The sequence below is a fragment of the Pristiophorus japonicus genome, chromosome 9, assembly GCF_044704955.1.
Source record: "Pristiophorus japonicus isolate sPriJap1 chromosome 9, sPriJap1.hap1, whole genome shotgun sequence".
Lineage (NCBI taxonomy): Eukaryota > Metazoa > Chordata > Chondrichthyes > Pristiophoridae > Pristiophorus > Pristiophorus japonicus.
Window position 1 is genome coordinate 92968914 of NC_091985.1, and position 11479 is coordinate 92980392.

The 11479-nt window shown below is 42.6% G+C and overlaps 1 protein-coding gene and 1 non-coding gene across 10 annotated transcripts in view; one reads left to right on the forward strand and one right to left on the reverse strand.

The window, feature by feature from the left end:
* LOC139273137 (girdin-like) overlaps positions 1-5779 on the reverse strand; it is a 375708-nt gene extending 369929 nt beyond the window's left edge. For 8 of the 9 annotated variants that reach the window (XM_070889592.1, XM_070889593.1, XM_070889591.1 and 5 more), the window contains exons 1-2: positions 5194-5779; positions 4963-5063 (exon numbers count right to left, since the gene is read on the reverse strand). In XM_070889592.1, the coding sequence (XP_070745693.1) occupies positions 4963-5063; positions 5194-5253 (161 nt within the window). In that variant the 5' untranslated portion in view covers positions 5254-5779. Of the gene's footprint in view, positions 1-957; positions 1036-4962; positions 5064-5193 lie in introns of those variants that run through there. The other variant, XM_070889588.1, reaches the window with a different exon arrangement.
* Positions 5780-7386: 1607 nt separating this feature from the next.
* On the forward strand, positions 7387-7478 carry trnay-gua (transfer RNA tyrosine (anticodon GUA)). Its single transcript is given in 2 exon segments — positions 7387-7423; positions 7443-7478. It is a non-coding gene; the product is annotated as a tRNA-Tyr (tRNA).
* The last annotated feature ends 4001 nt before the right edge of the window (positions 7479-11479 follow it).

Sequence of the window (11479 nt, forward strand, 5' to 3'; positions counted from 1 at the left end):
AGATGCGTACTCGAAATGGATCGAGTGCATCATTTTGAATTCGTGCACGACATCCACCACTGTGGAGAGTCTAAGTGCGGTCTTTGCAACCCACGGTTTGCCGGACATCCTTGTTAGCGATAATGGCCCGTGTTTCACAAGCTACGAATTCCGGGAGTTCATGTCGGGCAATGGCAACCACCTTGTCAGGACAGCACCGTTCAAGCCGGCCTCCAATGGCCAGGCAGAACATGCGGTCCAAATCATTAAACAAGGCATGCTCAGGATTCAAGGACCCTCCCTTCAATGCCCCCTATCGCGCCTCCTGCTGGCCTATAGGTCCCAACTGCGCTCGCTCACTGGGGTCCCACCCGCTGAGCTACTTATGAAACGAACACTCAAAACTCGGTTGTCCCTCATTCACCCAGTCCTGACCGACATAGTTGAGGGCAAGCGCCAGTCCCAAAACGAGTACCATGACGGAAATTCAAGGGGGAGATGTATAGAAATAAATGACCCCGTATTTGTCCTCAATCACGCCTTGGGGCCCAAATGGCTTGAGGGTACTGTAATAGACAAAGAGGGTAACAGGGTCATCGTGGTTAAACTTAACAATGGGCAGATATGCCGTAAGCATCTAGACCAAGTAAAAAGAAAAGGTTCAGCATGGACACTGAGGAACCCGAGGAAGATCATGGGATGGTGCTCACACCACCGCCAGTGAACAAGCAACAAGAACATTCAGCAGCATGCACAGTCCCAGCGGTCAGCCCGGACTCACCACAGGTGACAGACACTCACGCCAAGGCTCAACAACCAGAGCCCCAACTGCGGCGCTCCACGAGGGAGCGTAGACCACCTGAAAGACTTAACCTATGATCCCAATAAGACTTGGGGGGGGGGGGGGGGGGGTGATGTCATGTATGTAACCTCTATGTAACACCACTGCAATACTGTATATACTTAAGCAATGCACACCTTGACCACTCCTTATCTGGTCATCCAGGTATATAAAGGGAGGTCCCACGCAGGGTCATCACTTCTTGGTCCTGTGAATAAAGGTTCAGGTCATAGAATGTGCCTCGTGTGGGTTTTGTGCCATTGAGTAAGGATACAATATATTTGCACAGGAGTGTCAGCCTATTTTTATGTACTCAGGTCTTGGAGTGGAGCTGCAGACTTTGAGGCAAATAAGCTACCGAGTGATCCATAGTGACACACAAGCAGAACAAAATCAGAAAGCGATTACACTAAAGAACACAAAAAAATTATATGGAGACCAAAGGAAAAAAAGAATTAATACACAGCCACTGCTAGCAATCCCCTAAAAATGAATAAATTACTGCATTTTCTAACTGGAAAGGGCAATATTTTTAATGGGCAGCATTAACTTCTGGCATTACAAGTACCAAACACCAATAGAGAAGTATGTGTAATCAGCAGCACTTATGTCTAACCTCAGAAAATGACTTAAGTACACTAATAAATGTAGTTTCTGCAGCATATATACATTGTTTGTCCATTGAGTTGATTATAACTTTCTTGTGACTTATTTTAGGTTGTTAATTTTAAGAAATAAAGCCAACATGTTTAAACTGATTTTTTTTTTTAAAAACATATACTTGATTTTTGATTAAAGTAATAGAAACAGAAAAACCCACTCCCAAAAAATGAATTTTGCCGAGTGATAATAGTCTTCTTGCTGGCATTTCAAGTGTCAGTAATTTTGTGATCAATAAGACACTAATTACTATACGGTATGACAAGAATTTACTTTTTTATTGATTAATCAATGCCATTATAAATTGCATACAGATAACCCGAGATTAGCAATTAATTGCTGTATTTAAAATGCATATTGTAATGCTGGTCAAATCCAAACATCTACAGTTGAGATACACAAAATAAAAGGTTATATGCTATTTTACAATTTCCTTTTCAAAGTCATTTATCATCCAACCAGGTATCCTTAGGTATTTTTCTACATCATATTTTTAGTTCTCACACCTTTACTCCTGAGAAGATGGATGATATGTTTCCACACCTCTTCCAACATCATCTTTAGATGCCTGCTGGGTGGTACATGGAATTATGATCCAACATCATCCATCTTCATTTCCCTTTCTCTGCAGACAGATACTATGGCCCCAAGTTTCGTCCCGCGGCGAAAACGGCGCACCTCCGAGCTGGGCGCCTGTTTTTTGCGCCAAAAACTGCGCCTAAAAAAAAATCCGATATTCTGATGTCTGCTTGGCGCGGCGCGCTCTTCGCAGCAGGGGGCGGAGCCTAACACTCGCGCCGATTTTCTAAGTAGCAGGGGGCGGGTACAATTTAAATTAGCCTCCGTGGGGCCGGCAACCCTGTGCGTGCGCGTTGGAGCGTGCGCGCAGTCTCACACAAACATTGGCACTCGGCCATTTTTAAAAATACTGCAGAAAAAGTGAAGATTTGTTTCTTGGACCCCTGCAAAGGCTTGTAATTTAATTTTTTTTTGATATTTCTGTGTGTGAGGGAGTGCTTTTAGCAGCACTGCTGAATAAATCACCTGCTGAAATCAGTGAGTTCAGCTTTTCACTGCTAAACTTGCAGAACCGGTGCTGCATTGGTGCATGCAAATTAAGGACTGTGTGTTTGGAGAAATAAGAATGCCAATTCAACTTTGCAATAATACATGGTGTTGACAATGCAGCACCCATTCTGCAAATTTAAATATAAAATGGTCGATGTGGCTGCCTCTCCCTGTCCAAATGGCCTCAGTCCCCCTCACAGCTCGAAGGCTGCTGCTGTATCTTCGGCTGCCGGCCAGCCGCTGATATCCTATGGCCGAATGGCCTCACGTCCGTCCGTTGCTGATTCTTTGGCTGCCGGCCAGCCACTGACGCCGCCCCTAAAGCGTGGCCTAATGGCCTCAAGAACCTTAATGAGCTGAGTGTGTCCTGCGTTGATTCTTCGGCTGCCGGCCAGCCACCGACGCCGCTGCTATCTCATGGCCGAATGGCCTCACATCGGTTCGCTGATTCTTCGGCTGCCGGCCAGCCACTGACATCTCATGGCCGAATGGCCTCGGGTCCGTCCGGTGCTGCTTCTTCGCGGCCAGCCACGAAGAGAATGAAGGCCTGCCTCAAGCACTGCAGCTCAGCTCGAAACTTGCCACCGCTGCCGTCGAGACACTGACGCCACACCCCTGCCTATCTCCAACATGAAAGGCCTGCCTGAAGCACTTTCACACAGGTAGGAACATGGTTTATTTAATCTTTTCTTTGCTTATACATTTTTATTCAGGTTGGATTTATTTGGATAATATTTTTATAAGTATAACTAAGGATTGATTGTAGAATTTAATGACTTCCCTTCCCCCCCCCCCCCCACCTCGTTCCCTACGCCTAATTTGTAACCTACGCCTGATTTTCTAAAGTGTAGACAAGGTTTTTTCGAGCGTACAAAAATCTTCACTTACTCCATTCTAAGTTAGTTTGGAGTAAGTTTTCACTCACGAAACTTTGAAATCAGGAGCAAGTGGCTGGACACGCCCCCTTTTGAAAATAAAATTCTGTTCCAAAGTGAAACTGTTCTAACTGACTAGAACTGGACCAAACTAAATGTCGAGAATTCCGATTTCGAAGATACTCCGTTCTACACCAGTTGCTCCTAAAAATCAGGAGCAAATCATGTGGAAACTTGGGGCCTATGACTTCAACCCAACATCCTTCTGCTCAACATAGCTCAAAAGTTAAACTACATTATATTCCACTTTGTGATGGTCCAAAGTGTTGCTTCACCCAAGACAGTGTGAAAATGTGTGGCACCAGTGAGATTCAGCTATGCCAGTTTCAGAACTGTCAAAATATTCAGTGATGCTCAAGCCATAGATCTATGTTATCTTTATGTCTTAAAAAACAGAAACAGTTGTTCTTTTAGAACTAGAGATATTTTACAGAATCAGGTTACAGAATATAAACAAGCCATTTGGCCCATTAAGTGTTTTTCTTTAGTTAAGCCACCCATTTTAATACCAACTCCTGCTTGTTCCCCATACTCTTTAGTATTGCTCTTACAAACAACTACAATTCTCTTTTAAAAGAATTGAGAGACTGTTCAGAAGTTATATATTCTAACCACCCTCTGGATAAATAACTTTTTCTATTTAAGTATTTTAAGTCAACCTGGTATCACCTGTCATGAAGGTAATTTTGCCAAATGATAAATTATGTGCAAAACTGATGACCTTAAAGAAAACATACAATAAATGCTCCCCCCCAAAAAAAATCCACAATCTATACCTATTTTCTGTTACAAATGTCATGATTAAATATGGTACATTCAATGAATAAGCTTTAGAGAGAAGATTTATAGAAATTCTGTAAAGTATATCTCTATATTTTAAATTATACTGGTTGCACTATAAAATAGATTCATGTTATCAGCAAAATGCCCATATTTAAAGCATACTACAAGGGAAATAAGCAATAGGACATCTCCAAAATTAATATTCGTGTATGATAATTACTAAAGCATTAAAAAAAGTTAGCTCCCACAAAGAACCCAGTATCCTAGAGCAGTACGTGTGTACTATGCTTTCACGGATGATAACATCAACCCACTTACTTCTGAGCGAGATGAAATGCTGCATCAGCTTGATCTGATTTTCTCAGTTACCATTAAGCATATATGCCATTCGAAATCAGATCGCTCCATAGAATGCGGGACCAGGGGGAGGGGGGTCGCAGAAACAGTACAAAAAAAAGCAAAACGACACCCTGGTCCCGAGGGGATATCTTGCCATAGAAACGTAATTTAGGAATTCTCTACGGAATACCAGCCTCATCGAAGGGATGTCAAAGATCATAGGGATTCATTCATCTCAATTGGATATGTAAATCTTCAAGTTTCACATCTTAAATGCATTTTTTAATATGCAATGTAGAAAAATACACAAACATTTAAAAACTAATTTTCAAAATGCGTGTGCATATGTATACTTACATTTGAACCATGATGTTACTGAGAAAGATGCCATCAACCAACTCCATGTATTCCAAAAGTGCTCCTCCATTTGCCGGAGCTAACGCCCCGAAAGTCTTCACCTAAAGGGGTGTGGATTGAAAATAAATAAATTACATTTTAATGCAAACATATTTAATATTTGCATAACCTGCACCTTGGATTACAATTGCTGAATTGAAGATCTGAAAGAAGCAGTCAAGAAGTGCTTACCCAAGTTACCAAGGGATCAGACATAAACTGCTCTAGAAGCGTAGTAAAATCGCTCTCCATTTTCAATCAACGAAAAATCAAGGGTTTCTTTTAAACTGTAAAATCCACTGCTGTTGCCTGTCGTCGTATCCTACTTTTAGCATCATATGTGTAAGCGATCGTTAATTTCACAAAGTATCCATTTTAAGCCGAGGCTTACTTGGATCTTGATCATTTGCAATGCAACCGAGACGTCACGAAATTATTTTTTGGTACAAAAATTTTGATTTAAATTATTGCGTCTACATCACTTCAGGAAAACAGCCTTCTTCCTGCGGCAGACACGAATTCCTATGGAAAGCAGTCAGACCTCAATAATTTGCAACACTGCGTCTCCTCTGTTGATAAATTAACACAAAATAGATGTGGGAAAAGGAATACTTATTTCCCGGGAAAAATTAAAAAAAACGCTCAGTAATCATCTATCTTTTGTTTTAGAAAAATGAAATTAAAATAAGAAAGGATTGATATTTGATGTTTCAGAAATAAATGCCTGCAGCTCTAACGGTATTTTGAAGACTGCCGCACGCGTTTCCTCAGCGGCACTGAGCTCCAGCACGAGCCGACTAACGGCCGTGGAACGTCACTCACCGAGCCGCGTCACCGCCCTGCACGAGCTCTCCTCATTCAGTCAACGATCCCAAGGCCCGAGACTTTCAGATCAATCCGCCTCACCCCTCCCAAGATGTATCGCTCCGCCGTCTTGCTCTGCGGGAGATTCACATAGAAAAATAAGTCCGCGATGATGGGGCATTTTTATAGATCAGGAAAGGATGGAGTGATGCTCGCCATTTACATAAAGGAATATGTGTATTGTACTCATATGTATATGGTAAGGTTTTGAAATGTTTATCGGTTATAAAATGCCATACTTCATCCTGTATCGTTTTCATTCGGTTATATACGAGCGATTTTCAGAATTTCTATTTAATGTGACTAAGATTACATTTATAATAACTTACATTATTTTTTTGAGAAAAGGTAACATTTTATAAGTTATATAGATCGAGCATAATGCAAGCTACAAAAACAAAGAAGGTTCAATAGTGACGCCTAACGGCGCGGAAAACATAACATCAGCAGATAAACTTTCCATATAAACTTCATTAGTATTCATGTTAATAAAAATCCAAATGCTTAGGTAAAAAAAAATGTATTTTTCTCCTCATTTATGAATGCTGACCAGTTGAGCTAACTTTACCATCCCGATCTGCGAAGGGGAGCTAAGGAAGATGGAAAAGCAGTGCTGCCTTTTCCTTTCCGCTGAAGCGGAAATGCGAAACAAAAATCATTGGAAAAGGCATTTGCAACCTCGTTCATGAACCAGAGTTGTATCACCCTAGACGCCATACCACAATTCAGCTATATATACAAACAAGGCGAAGATCTCCTGTGGCGCTGCTCTTGCATAATCAGGAACGGACATGGGAGTGCAGCTTTCAATGTAATACATAAGAACATAAGAACTAGGAACAGGAGTAGGCCATCTAGCCCCTCGAGCCTGCTCCACCATTCAATAAGATCATGGCTGATCTGGTCGTGGACTCAGCTCCACTTACCCGCCCTCTCCCCATAACCCTTAATTCCCTTATTGCTTAAAAATCTATCTATCTTTGACTTGAAAACATTCAATGAGCCAGCCTCAACTGCTTCCTTGGGCAGAGAATTCCACAGATTCACAACCCTCTGGGAGAAGAAATTCTTTCTCAACTCGGTTTTAAATTGGCTCCTCCGTATTTTGAGGCTGTGCCCCCTAGTTCTAGTCTCCCCCACCAATGGAAACAACCTCTCTGCCTCTATCTTGTCTATCCCTTTCATGATTTTAAATGTTTCTATAAGATCACCCCTCATCCTTCTGAACTCCAAGGAGTAAAGACCCAGTCTACTCAATCTATCATCATAAGGTAACCCCCTCATTTCTCGAATCAGCCTAGTGAATCGTCTCTGTACTCCTTCCAAAGCAAAACTGCACGCAGTACTCCAGGTGCGGCCTTACCAATACCTTATACAGTTGCAGCAACACCTCCCTGCTTTTGTACTCCATCCCTTTCGCAATGAAGGCCAACATTCCATTTGCCTTCCTGATTACCTGCTGCACCTGCAAACTAACCTTTTGGGATTCCAAAAAGAGTTTCATGCACAAGGAGCCGCTTCCCTTCGATAGCTCAGTTGGTAGAGCGGAGGACTGTAGTGGAATATTCAGCAAAGTCATCCTTAGGTCGCTGGTTCAATTCCGGCTCGAAGGAGCTAGTGTACTTCTCCAAAAAGAGTTTCATGCACAAGGACCCCCAGGTCCCTCTGCACCACAGCATGTTGTAATTTCTCCCCATTCAAATAATATTCCCTTTTACTGTTTTTTTTCCCAAGGTGGATGACCTCACACTTTCCGACATTGTATTCCATCTGCCAAACCTTAGCCCATTCGCTTAACCTTGTTAAGCTTAGTTAAACATGATTTCCCTTTCATGAATCCATGCTGCGTCTGCTTGATTGCACTATTCCTATCCAGATGTCCCGCTATTTCTTCCTTAATGATAGTTTCAAGCATTTTCCCCACTACAGATTTTAAACTAACCGGCCTATAGTTACCTGCCTTTTGCCTGCCCCCTTTTTTAAACAGAGGCGTTACATTAGCTGCTCTCCAATCCGCTGGTACCTCCCCAGAGTCCAGAGAATTTTGGTAGATTATAACAAATGCATCTGCTATAACTTCCGCCATCTCTTTTAATACCCTGGGATGCATTTCATCAGGACCAGGGGACTTGTCTACCTTCAGTCCCATTAGTCTGTCCAGCACTACCTCCCTAGTGATAGTGATCATCTCAAGGTCCTCCCTTCCCACGTTCCTATGACCAGCAATTTTTGGCATGGTTTTTGTGTCTTCCACTGTGAAGACGGAAGCAAAATAATTGTTTAAGGTCTCAGCCATTTCCACATTTCCCATTATTAAATCCCCCTTTTCATCTTCTAAGGGACCAACATTTACTTTAGTCATTCTTTTCCGTTTTATATGTCTGTAAAAGCTTTTACTATCTGTTTTTATGTTTTGCGCAAGTTTACCTTCGTAATCTATCTTCCCTTTCTTTATTGCTTTTTTAGTCATTCTTTGCTGTTGCTTAAAATTTTCCCAATCCTCTACTTTCCCACTAACCTTGGCCACCTTATATGCATTGGTCTTTGATTTGATACTTTCCTTTATTTCCTTGGTTATCCACGGCTGGTTATCTCTTCTCTTGCTGCCCTTCTTTTTCACTGGAATATATTTTTGTTGCGCATTATGAAAGAGCTCCTTAAAAGTCCTCCACTGTTCCTCAATTGTGCCACTGTTTAGTCCTTGTTTCCAGTCTACTTTAGCCAACTCTGCCCTCATCCCACTGTAGTCCCCTTTGTTTAAGCATAGTACGCTCTTTTCTGACACAACTTCCTCATCCTCAATCTGTATTACAAATTCAACCATATTGTGATCACTCATTCCGAGAGGATCTTTTACGAGGAGATCGTTTATTTTTCCTGTCTCGTTACACAGGACCAGATCCAAAATGGCTTGCTCCCTTGTAGGCTCTGTTACATACTGTTCTAAGAAACAATCCCGTATGCATTCTATGAATTCCTCCTCCAGGCTACCCCCTGCGATTTGATTTGACCAATCGATATGTAGGTTAAAATCCCCCATAACTACTGCCGTTCCTTTTTCACATGCCTCCATTATTCCCTTGATTATTGCCCGCCCCACCATGAAGTTATTATTTGGGGGCCTATAAACTACACCGACCAGTGACTTTTTCCCCTTACTATCTCTAATCTCCACCCACAATGATTCAACATTTTGTTCATTGGAGCCAATATCATCCCTCACAACTGCCCTGATATCATCCTTTATTAACAGAGCTACCCCACCTCCTTTCCCTTCTTGCCTATCTTTCTGAATCGTCAGATACCCCTGTATGTTTAATTCCCAGTCTTGGCCACCTTGCAACCATGTTTCTGTAATGGCCACCAAATCATACCCATTTGTAATGATTTGTGCCATCAACTCATTTACTTTATTTCTAATGCTGCGTGCATTTAGGTAGAGTGTTTTCATCCTAGTTTTTAAACCATGATTTTTAGTTTTTACCCCTCCTGCAGCCCTTTTATATTCAGTGGCCCTTTTTGTTTCTTGCCTTTGGTTTCTCTGCCCTCCACTTTTACTCATCTCTTTTCTGTCTTTTGTTTTTGTCTCCTTTTTGTTTCCCTCTGTCTCCCTGTATTGGTTCCCATCCCCCTGCCATATTAGTTTAACTCCTCACCAACAGCACTAGCAAACACTCCCCATAGGACATTGGTTCCGTTCCTGCCCAAGTGCAGACCGTCCGGTTTGTAATGGTCCCACCTCCCCCAGAACCTGTTCCAATGCCCCACGAATTTGAATCCCTCCCTGCTGCACCACTGCTCAAGCCACGTATTCATCTGTGCTATCCTGCGATTCCTACTCTGATTAGCACGTGGCACTGGTAGCAATCCCGAGATTACTACTTTTGAGATCCTACTTTTTAATTTAACTCCTAGCTCCTTAAATTCGTCTCGTAGGACCTTATCCCTTTTTTTACCTATGTCGTTGGCACCAATGTGCACCACGACAACTGGCTGTTCTCCCTCCCTTTTCAGAATGTCCTGCACTCGCTCGGAGACATCCTTGACCCTTGCACCAGGGAGGCAACATACCATCCTGGAGTCTCGATTGCGGCCGCAGAAACGCCTATCTATTCCCCTCATGATTGAATCCCCTATCACTATCGCTCTCCCACTCTTTTTTATGCCCTCCTGTACAACAGAGCCAGCCACGGTGCCATGAACTTGGCTGCTGTTGCTCTCCCCTAATGAGTCATCTCCCTCAACAGCACTCAAAACAGTGTATCTGTTTTGCAGGGGGATGACCAGATGGGACCCCTGCACTACCTTCTTTGTACTACTCTTCCTGCTGGTCTTCCATTCCCTAGCTGGCGGTGGATCCTTCTCATGTGGTAAGACCAACTCACTACACGTGCCACTTATGTCATTCTCAGCATCGTGGATGCTCCAGAGTGAATCCACCCTCAGCTCCAATTCCGCAACGCGGTCCATCAGGAGATGGAGGCGGATACACTTCTTACACACGTAGTTGTCAGGGACACCGGAAGCGTCCCTGAGTTCCCACATGGCACAGGAGGAGCATATCACATGACCGAGCTCTCCTGCACTTTACTGATACAATATATCACATGACTGGCTGAAGACAAAAATATATCTCTAATTATTTGTAATATTTTACCTACTGTCTTACAAAACGTGCTTGTTCTTCCCACCCAAAATCTTTTACCTAGTTATTTGCTAAAATATATTTTATGTAATCCATAGAATGATACAGAATTTTCAGCACAGAAACAGGCCATTCAGCCCAATTGCTCTATGCTGGTGTTTATGCTCCACACGAGCCTCCTCCCACCTTACTTCATCAAATCCTATCACAGTATTGCCAACCCCATCGCCTTATAAATCAGGAGACAAACTTTAAAAAAATCATGAGATTTTGGTATAGAAATCATGAGTTGCTATTTTGTTACCAACCCGACCCCTTGTTGACCTTTACTCTCGAACAGGAAGCGCATTCTGCTATCTTTGCTCCCGGACAGGAAGCGCATTATGCTACCTTTGCTCCCGGACAGGAAGCACATTCGGCCGTCATTAACTGATTACTGACATGAGACCATAAGAAATAGGAGCAGGAGTAGGTGGTGCGCTGGCTCCGCCGTTGCGTCACTTGCAAGCCAGTCTCGCCATGCTTTGACCATTACTTTTTCCGGAACATAACTTCCTCCAGCCCTAAAACCTCTGAGATCTCTGCGCTATTCCAATTTAGACCTTTTGCGCATTCCCGATTTTAATCGCTGCACCATTGACGCCTGTATCTTCAGCTGGCCACATTCAGTCTTCCATCCAATATAAGAGGCAACCTTTGTTGGCACCAGACGGTTTGAATTCTTCAGCAGACAGATGTGATAATTGGGTTGGCCTGTAGAAAGTGAGGTGCCTCAACATTTCTAAAAATGTAAACCTGAAGCCAAAATTCTGATTTTCAAAAGTAAGCTCCCATTTCCCCACTTTTCATGTATTTAAGGTTTTTTATTAACTTTCATCAGCACCAAGACTAAAACCATAAATCCATCCCTGATGCAATATTGGATTTATTAAAAAGTAGCTAATAAAAGTAAGTTAAACTTGTGTCAAC